Genomic DNA, 18,069 nt, shown 5'->3' on the forward strand with positions numbered 1-18,069 from the left:
AACTTCGGTTTCGGGGGAGGGGGGGCGCTCAGCTTTTCTTAGACATGAGTAGGGGGGGCGCCAAGGAAAAAAGGTTGGGAACCACTGGACTAGAAGACTCAAGGCAATGGAAAACATACAGAGAATACATCATATCTACTATGTGGAAATGTCAGTAAATCCCTGCTGTTTTTTTTCTGTCTGACTCTGTTCCTGATGTCTAGATGGTGCAAAGAAGCCTTGGGACCGAGCTAACTCTGCAGACAGGTCAATGGTTTCAAGGTGAGAGCTGGAAGCATCACAGCTCATTGGCTATGTCTGTGAGGCAGAACAACAGCAGTGAATCTGACAGAGAATGATTTTTGTTTATCATGCAGGGTACGACCCGGCGGGGGTGGCAGTGACACAGACTCGTTAGACCTTGACAGAATGAAGCAGGTAAAGAAAACACACTGTAATGAATGCAAACATACTCCAAGTCAGACCACTTAATTGTTCATTTGGTTTAGCCTTTAGCTGTAAACATCTGCTTCCTGTGTACAAATGTTTCTACAGTAAATAAATGTGTGATGGATTATAAACACTTATCTATTTGTTTGCGCTTGGTTAGGAAATCTTGGAAGAGGTGTTTCGTGAATTGCACAAAGTGAAGGAGGAAATCATCGATGGTATGTTCATTTTTCTCTTGGAACACTAAAGAGGGGCCATCAGTCAACATTTAGGAACACTGTCTCTCTCCTAACGCTCTCCTAATTTATGTTAATGAATATTTAATTGGAAATCTAACCAGTGGGATGGTGGGAGTTGGGTAGTTATGTAGAGTTTTGACCACTAGGTTGCACTAAAGTCCCAGAAACCTGAACATTGGAACTTTATACATCAAAGCTTACAACCCATACACCAGCAACAATACAATGAGAATACCTTGGGTTATTACAATATTATTATTACTTAAATATTTGATAATGTCTTCTGATAACTGAATAAATATTACATTATAGAACTTGAATGATAATACATTACAAAGAAATCCTTAAAATTGATAAATATTACATAGTGTTACACATATATAGTAAACATATAGATATTGAAATTGAAAAGAAATACCATATTTTTTAAAATAATGTAATAATATGACACATAATATAATAACTCACATAGATAAGAAAAATGTGAATAGTTTGCAAAATATGCAAACAAAATATGCAAACAACTCATTTTATAGGAATGTTTATTACATTGCAGTCTATCTCATTGAAAGGGTCAATTGCATTACATTTAAAACTATATTAATGCATTATTTTCTCTTTTTTTTCTTGGTTTATTGGTTTATTCATGGCACATCTATTCCTGAAGTTGCCCCATGTTCTTCATGTTTTCTTTAAAGGGGCCGCAACAGATGAACCCTAAACTCTCCCTGCCTTCCATACAACAAGTTTATAATGCAGGCTTTCTATAACATTTTTAAGCCTCGAGCCCAGTTCCAGATAACCCTGATGACATCACTATGACATAATCAGAGTATTGTTTTTAAACTTTGGAAATGTCTCTCCAAAACTACAGAAGACATTATATAACTGTTTTCACAGGATGTGTAGTTCTGCTCGTGATAACTAAACTGAACCTCATACAGTATATGTAAAATCAGGGGAGTGCCCCTTTACCCACTAAGGACAATAGAGACAGAGTATAGCGCTGTGAGGGTTGTTAACAGGGTATTATCAACCTAACGTTGTTCCTATGTTTTCTCTCCTTTGCCTACAGCCATTAGACATGAACTCAGTCGAATTAGCACGACATAATCTTTCAGAGCCACTCCCCGACATGAACCACCTTTTTGAACCATTGCCCATGCAGCAGCTGCTGTGGCCCTGAGCAGGAGGGAGGAAGAGGAGGAGTAAGAGAAGTCAGGAATGAAGGCCCAAACTGTGACATCTACTCATCCTGTTCAGCTGTCGTGTTGAAGCATCGCTGCAACGTTGCTGTAACACCTCACACATGTCTGTGTAACATTCGGTTTGTTTGTCTGGACGTGAATGGGGCACACTCTTGCACTGATTCCTCTGATTTCCTTACATTTTCTGTCTGTTTGTTTGCCCAGTTTGCCCCTCTGTCCTCCGCCTGAAGGAGAATGGATAAAATTCCAATGACTTTGTTTGTTTTGCGTTTTTCACAAGTTTGTTTTAAATTTTGTATTATTATTATAAGGCTATTATTACTATCATTTTCATTATTGTTACTATCATTTTTACGATTGTCAATGTAATGTTGATACAAGTTGTAGTAGTGTAGTGAGTACAATGGTAATAATGAGGAAAATGATCATGAGAATATGATAGTAATGATAATGTTGGTAATTATAATTGCACATCAGTTTATGTCAGCCTTTTGTATTTTATATTGTTTGTTTTCATTTGTTTTTGTTTTACATACAGTTGCAAGCACATCCAAACAAAATGCTCATCATCTAACCTGGAACATTTTTTTTAAAGGTTTTTTATCCTTTTCTCCAACACAGCTGAGAAAAAAAAAACAGGCGCTGACCTGAAAACGAGGGTGAAATAAACTTCTTTGGATATTGCAATCTTGTAAACAAAAAAGAAAAAAAATAATACACCAGAGTATTTGTGATCATGTTGTTAATAAAATGTTTATTGGCTGCAAGGATATGGTGAAGTATTGTTCATTTTATTCTCTCCTTTTATGAGGAAGTGCTTCCTGGTTTGACAACAAAAAAAGAGCCGCACTAAGTTTAAAATGAATTAAAATAAAACTGTGAACAATGATTTGGATAAATGAGGCTGTCTCTTTCCTTTTGTGTTTGTTTGGGTGCTATTTTGATGCCTGTCTTGTGATTTTGTCTCAAATCATTTTTAACACAAAAACATGTGCTTATTGAATAAGTGCTATAAATTACAGCTGGTGCAGCACAGAGAAGTGTGAAACATCTGAGCTTTTTCTGTGCAACCCTATTGTGTTGGAAATACATTTGCTAAATATATTCCAAGATAACCTCAGATAATCAATGAATGTAGGACAGTTCTTTTATGTAATCATTTGTTTATTTACCTTGTATTCATAAACGTGTTTGTTATAAAATGGAATTAATTAACACCAATTTATAGATTCAACCATAGGAGTGTGGTGTGTTCCTTTTAGGCCCTATTTGCTGCAGCCACTTGTTGTAAGGTATAATTTAACGAAAACAACATAATTTTAAAGCTACAGCATATTAGCCACCTAAATACTGTGTTGCTTCCATGCACTGGATATAACTGGTTGAGACATGAAGGTTGAGTTCTCACTAGGTAATCATTTTCACAGCTTTACATGTGAATAGTTGAGGTCACAGGTCACAGAACTGATAATCTTTTCTTTGTTTTAAAGGTCCCATGACATGGTGCTCTTTGGATGCTTTTATATAGGCCTCAGTAGTCCCCTAATACTGTATCTGAAGTCTCTTTCCCGAAATTCAGCCTTGGTGCAGAATTACAGCCACTAGAGCCAGTCCCACAATGAGCTTACATTATGTGCCATTTCTGTGTCTGTAGCTATTGGAGAGGAGAGGAGAGAAGGGAAGCAAGGTGGAGGGTGGGGAGTGTGGCCTTGACCAACTGCCACTTTGCTTGTTTGCAAGCCATGATGTCTCTCTCTCATGGGTGGGCCAAATTCTCTGGGCGGGCATAGCAGAGAAAGGGGAGGTAACCTTGCTCCTTATGACCTCATAAGGAGCAAGATTCCAGATCGGCCCATCTGAGCTTTCATTTTCTCAAAGGCAGAGCATGATACCCAGGGCTGGACTATCAAAAAAGTACAACCAAAAAAGTATAACCAATACAACTAATATCATAATCATAAAAGTGGTGTTAAAAATTACCAATGTTGGCTTGATAGGCGTATAGAGCTTGCTTTCCCATTTCATCCCATTCAAGTTGAAAAAGCAACATATCACATAATTTTTGGATCTGGTTACTTGTGGTGGACATTTGCTATTTTGGGCATATTAGACACAATTATGATTTGATTAATTCTACAACAAGTGAAGTTAAATAATAGTTACAGCTTTAATTCTTAAAATACCGGTATAACAATTAGATCTTATGTTCACTCCATTGACCTTATTATGTAATTTACTTGTTAAATCATATGTATCCAAAATATGTGTTCAGATGAGGGCTTTTGAAAACCTCAACAAAGTTTGGCAAACCACTGGCAGCACAGTTATCACGTTATCGCTGGGTTCACCAAACTCTCGCGATATTTCGGTATTGGAGAGCATAGTGGCAACGAGAACTGCCTTGGGACGGAGTGCAGAGAGTTGTTATCGAAGAAGAGGGAGAACAGACAGAGGCAGGAGCAAAGCTGGGGGGTGTGTGAGTGTGTTTGTGAGGTCAAAAAAGGAGTACAACACGGCGTGAATGAGACAAGCAAGCTGGCGGACTTCAACATGGCATCCGGAGATACGCTGTACATTGAGGCAGACGGCTCGGAGATGCCGGCCGAAATCGTGGAGCTCCACGAGATAGAGGTGGAAACGATACCAGTGGAGACTATCGAGACCACGGTGGTCGGCGGGGATGACGACGATGAAGACGACGAAGACGACGACGACGAAGATGGGCAGCCCATGATCGCGCTCCAGCCGCTGGTCTCTGACGACCCCAACTCGATCCACCACCACCACCATCACCACCACCACCACCACCAGGAGGTGATCCTGGTACAGACCCGGGAGGAGGTGGTCGGTGGAGATGACTCGGACCTGCACACAGACGGCGGGAGCGGGTTCGAGGACCAGATCCTCATCCCGGTACCGACTCCGGGGGTGGAGGACGAGTACATCGAACAGACTTTGGTGACTGTGGCTGGGAAAAGCTCAGTAGGTCGGATGAAACGGGGAGGCGGCACTGGTGGCAAGAAAGCGGGCAAAAAGAGCTATTTAAGCGGTGCGGAGGCTGGCGGAAGAAAATGGGAACAGAAGCAGGTGCAAATAAAGACACTGGAGGGGGAATTTTCTGTTACAATGTGGGCATCGGGTAAGTAAACGTTAGCCCAGCTGTGTCTGTCCGCTCCGTTGTTAGCTGCTGCATGAGGCCTCATTGCCAGGGCGTTGTCCTGCTGCACCAGACTAGTTCCTGGAGTGGTACGTCGCACCGCCGTGAAAAACGACAAATAATGCAAGTTTTCGATGCAAAACCCTACTGTATCATATCGAAATGTTTTTGTTTTGAAGGGAGGCCATGTTTAGGTGTTGCTGGGCGCCGCCATATTCCCCGAGACTAGTAAGTATGGCGGCGGCCTCGAAAAAATGGCGATAGTCGCGGGCAGGCAGAGATGGCGGCGGTGCTAGGGGGAAGATATAGACAGCTGGGTTTTGGATATGTGCAGGCCGCAAAACTGTGGCGCACATGCTGCTCAACTGCAGCGGGTGTAGCGCCGGAGGATTATGTAAAGTCTGTGAAAGTTTAATATGCGTGAAATTGTAAGGCAGGTACAATTTAATCAGTAAATAGTTTAGCAGTTAGCTTTGGTTGTTGCTGTTGGTGGTAACGTTGGCTCACTAGACAGCTTTGCGTCTGCATCGGGCAACTACTGCCTCTGTGCAGAGTGATGGTACTGCGTGCAATGTAATGTTGACCAGGTGTTAATCCATCATAACTGAGAGAGGGCTCCTATAAGGCAACCAAGAGCTATTCCTGAGATTGCCAATTTTATTTCAAAGCGAAGTGAGTGGTTGATGTATTCCTTCCTGATAATCGACCTGTTCATTTTGTTTTTGAGAGGCCACAGCAGCTATCTGGAGCTAGTGCACTCTGCTGGTTGGTTTAAAATAGGATTAAGTAGTTTAGCTTCTTGTTTTTACACATGCACGTCTTAATTTTTTTTTTTTCGTACTTTAAATTGTAAAACTGAAGTGGACATTTTTATTTCTTAAATATTTTTCCTTCATTAGTTGTAGAACTTTTTTCTTTCTTTTGTTTTGTTTTACTCTGCACGTTTGTCATGTTTAGTTGTCTTATCTCACTTATATCATTAGCATCGAATTAGGTAGGCTAAATGTTTATTGTTTGGTATTTACATTTTAATAACGTGCAACATTACGAGTAGTAGGGAGTAAGTTAATAACGTGGAAATAGGTCATTATTTTATTAATGTAATGCCAAAGTAATTATGCAACAATAATGTGACTCCTGATATAACCTTAAGGGCCAAGGCAGCTGCAGATGTTTATGCCCTCCCTCAGGCTTGTTGCTAGGGAAACACCAATGTGTTATCGGTTCAGTCTCTGTAATGTGTTCCTAGATGACAATAAAGACATTGACCATGAGTCAGTGGTGGAGGAGCAGATCGTCGGGGAGAACTCTCCTCCAGACTACTCCGAGTACATGACAGGGAAAAAGCTGCCCCCTGGTGGTATCCCGGGCATCGACCTCTCAGACCCCAAACAGCTGGCCGAGTTTGCCAGGTGAGTGTGTGTTTGTGTGTTGTCTCTGCATCGTTTGTTCCCAAATGTACACCTGTTTCCCGAGAAAATACAAACTGTGTACAACTCTGATAAATATGCAGAAAAGATGGGCGCCTGGGTAGCGATATAAATAAATATAAGATGAGATAAACATTGCTCTCTCCCTCTACACAATCATAAGATATTCTGTTTCACTTGAGTCAGGCAAAAATAATGCATATTAAATGTTTTGTTTACAGATTTTGATTGGAATTTTGGTTATATAGCCTATAAAATGTCAGCTAAAACCGGCTTATTTCATGGTGAGATCAGTGAATGGCCATAGTGAGTGGGTATTATGTAATTATTCACCATAATAACATCACCGAATCTTTTTGCTGAGTGCTTTTTTTGTAAACCTGTTCCATCCAGAGGGGAAATGTCAAGTGAAGATGTTTACGCTGTAACAGACGACCTCTTACTGACGCTGGTTATTGATTTACTAAATCAAATCAACATTACAACTAGACTAGACGTTAACATGGGTGCTTTTGCTTTGCGACATGTCTGTTTTTGTTTGTTTAAACCCTAAACCATGCCTTTTTTTTCCTTCTAAATCAGGATGAAGCCCAGGAAAGTCAAAGAGGACGATGCTCCGCGGACGATAGCTTGCCCTCATAAAGTGAGTGACGTTGTCCCCACATGAACCATGCCACTACTTTGCTATAATAGAGTTCGTTGTTCCTGTTTAATAGTCTCGGTTTGATAGTCTTACGTTGTTGCTTTCTGGGTAATTGAACATTTCTGTAAAGGTTATTAAAAAGTGAAGAAAGCACTCAAGTGTATTGATTTTCATGTACTTACAAGAACAATCAAGCCTTATCTGAACTCTACGTGTTTAGCTAATGTAAGGTTATTTGCTGTATGAGCACTCTGCCATTGGAGTGTGAAGCTGTTAACAATACATTCAGTTTTCAGGGAAGAATAGATACAGCTCCACTTTGCAGGCTTTAAATTTGATTAAAGGAAACTAAACAAAATGCTGGGGACACTTGACATTTACATACAAGAAAACGAAAAACTATTTTGGTGCACCACTTCCGAGTTTACAAGTCTGCTACACTATTTGCTTGTCTGTGCTGTTTGTCAACTCTGCGCTGCACTGTTTTTGCCCCCAGGGCTGCACAAAGATGTTCAGGGATAACTCGGCCATGAGGAAGCACCTCCACACCCACGGACCCCGCGTGCACGTCTGCGCCGAGTGCGGCAAGGCATTTGTCGAGAGCTCCAAACTCAAACGTCACCAACTTGTTCACACAGGGGAGAAACCCTTCCAGGTTGGCATCAGAACTAACTTCACACTTCGTCTTTTTCATTTAGTCATTTGCTCCACCTGTCAGGCTTTCTGTTCTTGCGCATGTGCAGTTTACAATGTCGGCCGATTAACCATCTGTATTTTTAGTCATTTTTGAAACCATGGTTTCTTCATTTCACACAGAGGTAGGATAAACGAGGCATTTCCTTGTTAGCCGACAACCGTCAATTTTGCCCCCTGGAATGACAACTGTGGCTAGCAGAGGTTACAGTAACCGCTGTAGCTAGCTAGCTGTCTAATAAAGCTAACGTTAGCTTCGTGGGTTGGTTGAAAACATTTTTATTTTTCCATCTCACTCGTAACTTAAAATGGAAAATAATATGCATTATGTATTTGATAGCTGCATACACAATATGGTCCTCAAAGATTGAAACTAAAGCTGGCGAAAGGTCTGCATCTCTCACACTGACGGAAAGCGAAAACAGTATTGTTTGCTTGTAGAGCTAGATGTTAATAGTAGTATGATAAGGAAAAATGTAAGGTCACTCACATTCTTTTGTCCTAACATTACCCCGTTTGGCTGCTTAGTTTTATTGTTTGTATTACCAGTCAGTGTGTGCAAACGTGTGTTTGGAAAACTTAACATTATTTTAGGTAACATTTGTTGCTGAAGTGGAAACTTTACTCAAATCCAGTAAAGAGCAGGACAGAGTTGGCTGAACTCTGATAGCATCAAAGACCAACTTTCACATAGTGGGGAGATACTACACGGTTGATATGCTAATTGTGAATCAGGCTCCTATTTTTGCATAGAACATGTAAATCCCGGTCCATTCCTTACACTTTTGCGCATGTGTCTTTTGGAATTTGTGAAGGTTAATAAAAAACACCACCCTCTTTGCTCTTAAAATGCAGTGTTGCTGTTACTATAGACTTATGCACACCGCTTCAACCTGTGGGGAAATCTAAAGCTTGAAGGGCTCGTCGTTGCTAAGCTGTGATTGGACAATTGCAGTTTGGGGGGTGGGGGGGTGTAACGAATAGTCAATAATAATAATAATAATAATAATAATTAAAACATGATGTCACATACTGTCTGATCAGCGGCAAAACTGACTCCTTTGCTCCTCATGTTTTTTTTTTTTTTTTTTAGTGTACATTTGAAGGTTGCGGGAAAAGGTTTTCTCTGGACTTCAACCTGCGCACACATGTGCGGATCCACACTGGAGACCGACCCTACGTCTGCCCTTTCGACGGTTGCAACAAGAAGTTTGCGCAGTCAACCAACCTAAAGTCTCACATTCTCACACACGCCAAAGCCAAAAATAACCAATGAGAACCCATCCACCAGCGTCAAGCCACACAGACGGAAAAAAAAGAGCATCCTGGCGGCACACACGAAACCTCTTTTGAGGACGGAATGAAACGCTTAAGACTTATTGATTTATATGAAAACAATCTGACAGATTAAAAGACTTAAAAACACTGAAATTCAGCTAGTTTTCCTGTGTCCCCTTCCTTCTGCTGTCATATTGGATCAGGAACACAGTGACTAGTCCCCAAATCCCCCGGCCTACACAGTCCCTTTGTTTCTCCAGTGGCACTGAGCTGCCAGAAGATGGAACTCATGGACAAACATCAGAGACTTATTTTTACCAGAGTGAGGAGAGAAGCAGCAATCTATTAGTATTTTTATTTTCTCACATAGCTCTCATTTTCATTGAGTGTGCATATTGTACACTTGTCTCAGGCTATGTTCAGTAAAATGTGATTATTATTTTTTTCCCCCACCTGCATTATGAGATCGTACCTATGATACAAATAGCCCCCCCCCTCGGCCTGGTGTGACCCGTTTCACTTGTATGAGAAGTTTAAAAACAGCTGTATGTTTGTATTTCCATACCCTCTTCAGTTGTATTTTTCTCTAACCACAAAATAACCGTGTATACTTGTATTGTATGGCTGTATTGAAATTACGTAGACATAGATAGAGGTGTGATTTAAAGTGTTAACCAATGAAACTTTTAGTCATGAGTTGCTTTATATTTTCTATGAACTGTCTTTACACAAACGAATGAGTAATATAAACTTGGTCACAGCGTGTCTCAGTTGAAGCATCTGGAGCGTACACTGAATTGACTGCGAGACCATCACTTACTTTGTCAGAATGTAATGTACAGACGTCAACCATTAACTTCCTTTGTTGATATTTACACCCATGTATCTCAACTGCCCACAATAAAATGGCTCATTCAACCCTGTCGAAATATACACAAGTTTGTCTATACAGTCTATATTAGTGGTAACTAAACATCATCTTTATTATCAATTCTGCACTAAACTTTAGATTGCATTTGAAATCATCATACAAGTGTTTTGGCACATTTTACCCCTTTTAATACAATTGTATTTACATGATTTATCTGCAACAATAAGTTGATCAATTAGTCAATCAAAGAAAGGTAATCAGCAAACGTGACAATCAGAAGTCCGTTATCAAGCAAAACCGGCAAACATTCTCTAGTTCCAGCTTCACAAATGCTGCTTTTCCTTGTTATGTATGATAGTAAACTGAATATCTTTTGGTTTTGGACTGATGGCTGGATACAATGAGAAATTTGAAGACATCCCTTTGGGATTTTGGAAATTATAATGGGTGTTTTTCTTTATTTTTTTATGAAGAACACCATCAATTAAGGGAGACAACAATTGTCAGATTAATCAATAATGAAAAAAAACAAACAAAAAACTTTAATTCCAAAGCAGACTGTAGTGTTTTGAATGTGATTTTTCCTATATGTGGAAGCCTTTCGTAACATTGCATTGCAGCAGTCACGTATGCAGATCAAAAGCTGCTTTGGGAACGTTCAGTCCTCTGCCAAACAGGAACTTGCAAGATGCTGACAGAGCCTCTTCACGCCATTTATTCTTGATGTTTGTATCATTTGAAATAGATTTTTCCCTTTGGCCTGCATGCATGCAAAGTTCATTAAAATGCCATCAGTGGTGAAAAGTAACTAAGTAAATTTACTTAAGCATGAGTACAATTATGAGATACTTGTGCATTGTGTTTACCTCTACTCCCCTATATTTCTGAGGCAAATACATTTACATTTATTTGACAGATGTTAATAGTTTGCAGATTAGAATTTTACATTAAAAGAATAAAGATCCAGTAATAAAATAAGCTCCATTGTTATAGAATAATATTCCCAGAATATTGAATATAGCTCCACGTCCAGCAGGCCAGCTACTGCACAATAAGTGCTTTTATTTTAAATACTTGCTAAAATGTTTACTTAAATACGTGATTTAATGCAGGAGCATCAGTTGTAGTGGAGTGTTTTTATAGTTTGGCATTGCTACCTTTACTTATCTGGATACTTCTACCAGTGGATGTCACGATGCGTCTTTGTTGTTCTTTATGCTTCTTCGTTTTTCAGAGGACCCAAAGTATTAGTAGTCATATCACACAGAGGCTGTAGCCCCTAGCTGTGCCCATAGGCCTGTTCAATAAAACACCAATGACCACACAAATGATATTGGAAAATATAAACATTATCATAAAAAATCTTGAAACAATTGTATGTTGTGGGAAATGATCAACAGCATTGTACTAAATGTGCTAAAACATGCAATATCACAACATTCTAGGGGCGCAACTACCAATTATTTTCATTATGATTAATCTATTAGTAATTTTCTCAAGTAATTAATTCATTGTTTGGTCTATGAAAAGTCAAATTGTTAAAATGCCCATTACAGTTTCCAGGAGTCCAAGGGAACATCTTTGAAAAGTGTTGTTTTGTCACACTTCACCCTTTAGAGTCTCAATTCATACAGTTAGTAAACACACCACAGGCTTCCCAGAGTGCATTTTTGAGAGAAAAATATTCATATTTGACTCAGGATAACAGATTTTCTAAAAGCTGCATCAGCTCAATGGAATTTCCTTCCCCCCTTTTCCGGTCTCCACTTGCACTTTTGTGAATTACACTTAAATCCGTTCCTTTTTCTGCTCAACCAGCAGGATTAGCACAACTGTCTACCTCAGCGTCCTGCTAAGATCCTGCTCTTTGGCCTGATCCTGGTCATCCCGCTGCAGACTCCAGACCATTAACAGTCTATGCTCCAGACCAGGTCATTGAGCCTCTGTGTGTTTGAGGAGGTCTCTGATGAGCCTTTTCTTTTAAAAAACTATACTCGCTTTCTGTCACGTAAATGATCCAAGAGGAAGAGAAAAGGGAGCTGTTGTTGGTTAGTTTTTTTTATGATAGGGAAATAAATTAAAAAATAAATTGATTTTGATGTTCTCATTGGCTTTTTTAGACTCAAACAGCTCAGACCTGCTCCTTAAAATTCAGAACCAGGTACACTTTTCCTCTACCTGAGACTAGACGTGTGTGTGTGTGTGTGTGTGTGTGTGTTGTGTGTGTGTGTGTGTGTGTGTGTGTGTTGTTGTGTGTGTGTGTGTGTGTGTGTGTGTGTGTGTGTGTGTGTGTGTGTGTGTGTGAGAGAGAGAGAAGGGTGATTCAGGCATGATTCCACTTGGGGGTGTCTGTCTTTTTTTTTCTTCTAAGGGAGCATTTATTCACAGGATTGGTTGTTTTGATTGACAAAGGCAGGGGAGAGTGAATGTGCTACTTGTTATGCAGCTGAAGTCTTTCAAGCCTGCAACACCTGCTCTCTTTCAGATGCTTATTTCATTATGGCTTCTCTCTCCCAGGAGTCAAGGCACTTTTGTGTGTTTTTTTTTTAAATTTAATTCTGTGCTGCATGTTTACCTGGATGTTATTCCCTTTGTCTCTTACGCTCTCTGCTTTGGTCAAATCGGAGCTTATTCGCAGCCAAGTGTGATCTCACCTACCATCTCAATGCCTGGATTTTCTTTCATTAGTTTGTCTCTCTCTCGCTCGGTTTCACTGGCAGCAAGCAAACAAAGGTGTATCACGCTGAAGCATAGCAGGCAGCCTCAGCAGTGAGATACCAGCAGTTCTTACAGCTGCACTAAACCCCTTCATCTGTGAGAGGAGACTAAATCAGGAAATCCTCACAGATTAACCCTCAGCCCTTTGTGGTTTATTATTCATTTTACATTTTTTAATAACTTCTGCAAGGGTTTTTCTCTTGCGTGTGCGCTGCTAGATGTAAATAAATCCTAAGGCAAGCAACCACCAGTGTAAACAGGGAACTGTAAAAGCTATCTTCATATTATGTAAGACAGAATCAGCTCTATTCTGCAAATACAGTGTTGTACGAATAAACATCTATGTAGATACATCTTCGACTGCATCCTTGGTTACGTATAGTAAAAGCATGACTATTATGCTTAACTCCTCCATTGCTCCATCACACAGCCAATTTGATGCTAAGGCATGCAGGACACTATAACTCAATTCCATCCAGTCTGTAGTTCTGTAACTTAAATCTGTTCTAGGCACGTTTAAATCTCTTAAAGTCCCTTTTTTTTTCTGCGGCGGGCACAGCAAGAGATGCTATTTCCATGCAGAAAATATGTTGCCAAGGTAACAGAGGAGAGAGTGAGAGAGAGGCTGAGATAGCCCCTGAATACCAGGACTGCAGACGTAGAGCACTTCGCTCCTCCACCCTGTCAGCATCGCTACAGCAGATTTTTAACCCGTGTACAACACTCGTTTTACATCTGAAGGCTGACTTTGAATGCTTCAAATGTCTAGACAGTTTTTGGGTTTTTTTTTGTGTTTGTTGGCCGAATTGTCACACCAAAGCACAGTATAGGTTGCAATTCATCTCCCTCTTTTTCACCTCTGGTCCCCTTATCAGCTCTGTTTCTCTCCGTCTCTATCTATATATAGACTGGCTTTCTCTCTTTTCTCTGCCTCTCTATCTGTGTACACCTGTGTCCTCTATCTTTCCTCTCTCCTCCTCTCTCTGTCTGTGAAAACTCAGATTTGCTTCACTGGCATGGCCATAGTTAACTGCACTGTTGTCAAAGTAGGTTGTACAAGGTTGAAAGTATGATCATTCAGAATGTAAAAAAGACAACAAATTGTTTGCACATCACAACATTACATACAATATACACTGTAAACACCATATAGTCATTGATTGTTTGAAGTGTTGGTTCTCAAATGGGAGGTTTTATATCATTATAAATATGATATATGAATATCTGAGAAACTTTGATAGGCATTTTCACTATTGTCTGACACCTAATATAATAATACTAAATGATTAACTGATTTCAGTGATGGAAAGTAAATAAAAAAGGGCATTTACTCTACAAGTACTGTACCTAAGTACAATTTTGAGCTACTTGTACTTTACTTGAGTATATCTATTTTATGCTACGTTATACTTCGACTCCAATGTACCGTTACTCCACTATATTTATCTGACAAATGTAAATCAGCTGAGAGTTTACGTAAAAAAATACATATGATTGACTTATGAAATACAATATTGTCAAAGTTGAACCAGTAGTTACAATAAGCAGTGTCTATTTGGGGCTCCTTGTCACGTTTCTCGGATGGTTTCATTTGAATAACCGTAAAGGGTCCAAAAGACTTCAATTCATCTTGTATTTCACAAAAACAAGCACAGATTACAGAAAAGTCTAAACATATTAATGCACATTTTGTTTTCTTCTATTCTATATGTCCTGTGGCCCCTATGTTGGAAACCACTGGACTAAACTACTAGCTAATTACTAACTAAAGTAAAATGGTGCTTATTAATGCATTAGTGTTCACAATCTGATTATGTTATATATAAGAATTAATCAGTCACGTGGGCCATTTTTCTGCAGAACAAGTACATAATTTATATACATAAGTATATTTTGCTGCTTACCTTTACATTAGTATAATTTTAAATGCACGACTTTTACTTGTAATGGAGCACTTTAACATTGTTGTATTTCTACTTTTACTTCAGTAAAGGCTTTGAGAACTTCCTCCACCATTATCAGCATTATCACTAATGAAAATAATGAATAGTTGCAGCCCTACAACATGGTATATTATAATGAGGGTGCTTTGAAGTCTGAGAGTGTGTCGAGTTCTTGGAAGCTGAGGTTTTTTTTGAGTTTGCTCCTTCTGTCTTTATACAGACTGCAGTGTAGCATTACGTGCTGCTTAGTCTCTACTTTTTGTTTTTGGTCTCTCTTCTCTGGGTTGCCAGGTTTGTCTCTGTCCACCAGTGTCAATGGCCAGGTTGTAATCACTCACATTGCATTTAGGTATTGCCTGTTCAGTGCTAAATAACTGAGTTTACTTTGTGTTTTTGTAGTAGATGTCCAAACGGCACTGACTGTAACTGTTCTGCCCTGTCTCTCTCTCTGTAGCCTACACCAGTGTCTCTCTCTTCCACTCTCTCCCCCCGTGTGCCTCAGTCTCTCCCCCATCAGCCTCCAGACGTCAGTCACAAATCGACCTTTATTTGATTAATGCCTCATTTAAGGATCCTCATCACGTCCCCGCTTCGCTCCATCCGGTCACTAAATGTGAACTCTCTTCAAAAGAGCATAGCCATTGCATCTACATTTCAAATCACTGACTGTAAGGCCGCGTGGAGATGTGATCCGCCTGCAGGTTCTACAACACAAACGTGGTCACGGTTAGATCAAAAGATATTTGTGGTTTTGACAGCCCTCATTGTTGTGTGTGTGTGTGTTATTGTGTGTGTGTGTGTGTGTGTGTGTGTGTGTGTGTGTGTGTGTGTGTGTGTGTGTGTGTGTGTGTGTGTGTGTGTGTGTGTGTGTGTGTGTGTGTGTGTGTGTGTGTGTGTGTGTGTGTGTGTGTGTGTGTGTATTTATTCAGCAGTGGGCAAGTGAAATGCAGGCATGCATGCAGTAATAGTTTGGGAGCACGTGGTGCTTCTGAGATGGGTGAGCAAACAAATGTGGCCTACGACCTCCCAACAGCCTCCTGTCTTCCATTACTAGAATGAGCGATAACAAGATTAGCATAAGCACTTTTAGTAAGTCACTGTGAATGGGAGCCTTAAAGAGGCTTAAACTGTCCCCCCTTCACCAGCAGCTGATAGATAGTTGTGAGCTGACTGCCTGGCACATGTGCTTGGTTGCGGCACTGTTCTCTTAGTTGTCTCTGACACCGGCAAATCAATGATAAATCCATCATTGGGGGTGCTTAGCGCAGAGACAGAGAGCAAATCACTTTTATAAGCGATAGCAGCTATCAGGCAAATGGGCATAAAATGGTTCCTGATGGTGCCTGGTATGTCTGGTGTAAACTGCAGCCAGTGTCTTTGTCGTCCATCACCCTGTGACTGAAGGAGGGGAGGCGGCAGGAGAGGAGAGGAAGAGGAGAAAGCATCTGTTCGTTCAGCATGGGAACCCCTCGGGGGGGCGGGGGGGCAACCCAATAATCTGGGTTCACGTCAAACCAAATCTGGTGTCTGTGCTGCGGGATGACTTGACACTTAGTAAGTCTGCGTGTCAAACAGTGGAAGTCACTCAGTCAGCACCCCTGCTGAGTGACCTTCTCTCAGCCCACTCCTCTACTTTCTAATGGGATTTCCAAAATGCTCACTCATTTTCTGTCTCGGCTAGCTTTGTCAAAATCCTGTTGGTAATTGAAGCACAGTTGACTCAAAAGCTGAGGTCATAAAAAATGAATGACTCCATCCATTCTCTGAACCCCTGGCATCTGCATAGTCAGGTGCAAGTGAAGTAGTTGTCAGTGCGAGCAATTAACATCGTAACATAATACTTGGCAGCGTTAGTTATCGGGTTCAATCATGAGTTTGACTAGACAGTAACAGTTAGTGCTGAGTAAACAAGGAAGTCTTTAGTTTAGATTTGACCATTTCAATTAGCTCCCCTCTTGCCCAGACTGCTGTTTTCCCAGAAACAGTAATCACATTCACTATTAATGAGCCATGATGTTCATCCTGGACCCATTTACTCCTCTCAATAATGCATACCCTTTGGAATTGCCTGTGCATATTTTACACTGTGCCACCTCCTCCTTCTGTGTGCTCCCCTGAGAGGGATCTCAGTGGTGTTTTGGTCTATCTGGCCCCAGGCTCTCTCTACATGTACTCCCAGGGATAATGCTTGCCAGGGGAACAATGTCTCATGTGTGTGTCTCTGACTAAGACTGCCTGCTGCGCAGAGATAATGAAACACTGAGTTGCAGCATTGCGAGCAAAAGTTGCTAACACACTTGTTGAAGGGCTGCAGTCTTCTACTGATTGAAGCCTCTGTATAACCCCTCTCTGTGATTTGAACAGGCTCTTCAGTTTGTTAAAATAGGCCAAAATGATCACTTTAAATAAGACAATTGACCACAAATTGGACTCATCAGTGCCCCAATGTGATTTTCCCCACATCATGATTGACATTAAAAGTAGGCAATAGTGCCATGGGAGACCATATTGGTTTAAGAGCTCCGTAAAGGGACTCGTCCTGTCAGAACCAAGTGAAAGTCACACAAAGGAATGAAAAGCCCATTAGCAATGACAGCATAAAATGGATTTAATCAGCGGAACATTGAGGCTACTATTAAGCGGTGGGGGGGAGTTAATCAAAATGCTCCTGACATCACTCTGACACACCCTGTTGGCATTGGAGCAGCATATCAAATCAGCCCAGCCTGATGAGGGACCGGCCAGTCTGTTTGTAGAAGGCAGGTCAGACTCCGAGAGATTGGCAGGTTCAGCTCTCCAGTGGGCCAGTGGGCCAGTAAGGGGGAGGGTTGTTCAGGATCATGGCAGAGGAGTGAGTCAGCATGATGCAAGACAGTAGACTAAAGAGGAGGGTGGGGGGGTCAGATGGTGGTGAGGGGAGGAGGGAGACTAGACAAAGGCCAGAAAACACATTATAGGGGTTTGGAAAGCGGGTCAGGCTCGTGCAGTGTTGTGAAGGAGAGCTTGCGGTTCTGCTCTGGCCACAGGGCTCACTCCTCTCTGCTCGCTGCCAGACCTCCAGCCGAGGTCTATCACCCACATTCACCCCACCGCTGCCCCCTCCTCCTCCTCCTCCTCCTCCTCCTCCTCCTCCTCCTCCTCCCCCTCCTCCTCCTCCTCCTCCCTCCCCTCTCACCCCCTTTGTGAAGGTGCACTGAATACCGAAGAGCCAGAGGCTGCATGGCTGGCTTACAAAGGATGCTCTCTTCTCCGTCTCCTGCACTCCTCGTTCTGTTTCACTCCCCATTCTCTCTTACTCTGCAGCTCCCTCCTGTGCCCTCTCTTCTCTCTTTCTCCATCTCTGGAGCTGTCTCGCTTTCTTCTCTGCACCTCTCGCTCCCTCCCTATTTCTTCGTCCTCACCACTGCCGCTCTGCCTCCCACTCTCTTCGCCGTATTTGTTTCATAAAACCTTCCATCTA

The 18,069-nt window shown here is 41.2% G+C and overlaps 2 protein-coding genes across 5 annotated transcripts in view; both read left to right on the top strand.

Moving 5' to 3' along the window:
• The window catches only part of evlb (Enah/Vasp-like b), a 51,428-nt gene extending 48,318 nt beyond the window's left edge, over positions 1–3,110 (top strand). For all 3 annotated transcript variants that reach the window (XM_039782583.1, XM_039782582.1, XM_039782581.1), the window contains exons 10-13: positions 204–261; positions 357–417; positions 590–647; positions 1,744–3,110. In XM_039782583.1, the coding sequence (XP_039638517.1) occupies positions 204–261; positions 357–417; positions 590–647; positions 1,744–1,781 (215 nt within the window). In that variant the 3' untranslated portion in view covers positions 1,782–3,110. The remainder of the gene's footprint in view (positions 1–203; positions 262–356; positions 418–589; positions 648–1,743) is intronic.
• Positions 3,111–4,258: 1,148 nt separating this feature from the next.
• Positions 4,259–10,010, top strand: yy1b (YY1 transcription factor b). 2 transcript variants are annotated; one of them, XM_039782354.1, is made up of 5 exons: positions 4,259–5,015; positions 6,283–6,445; positions 7,046–7,106; positions 7,603–7,761; positions 8,893–10,010. In XM_039782354.1, the coding sequence occupies exons 1-5, from the start codon at positions 4,427–4,429 to the stop codon at positions 9,073–9,075; spliced, it is 1,155 nt and encodes a 384-aa protein (XP_039638288.1). In that variant the 5' UTR covers positions 4,259–4,426; the 3' UTR covers positions 9,076–10,010. The 2 variants fall into 2 exon arrangements, with proteins under 2 accessions (XP_039638288.1, XP_039638289.1); XM_039782355.1 differs by having other exon boundaries at positions 4,260–5,015; positions 6,295–6,445.
• The last annotated feature ends 8,059 nt before the right edge of the window (positions 10,011–18,069 follow it).

This window comes from Perca fluviatilis, chromosome 18, assembly GCF_010015445.1.
Source record: "Perca fluviatilis chromosome 18, GENO_Pfluv_1.0, whole genome shotgun sequence".
Taxonomy (NCBI): domain Eukaryota; kingdom Metazoa; phylum Chordata; class Actinopteri; order Perciformes; family Percidae; genus Perca; species Perca fluviatilis.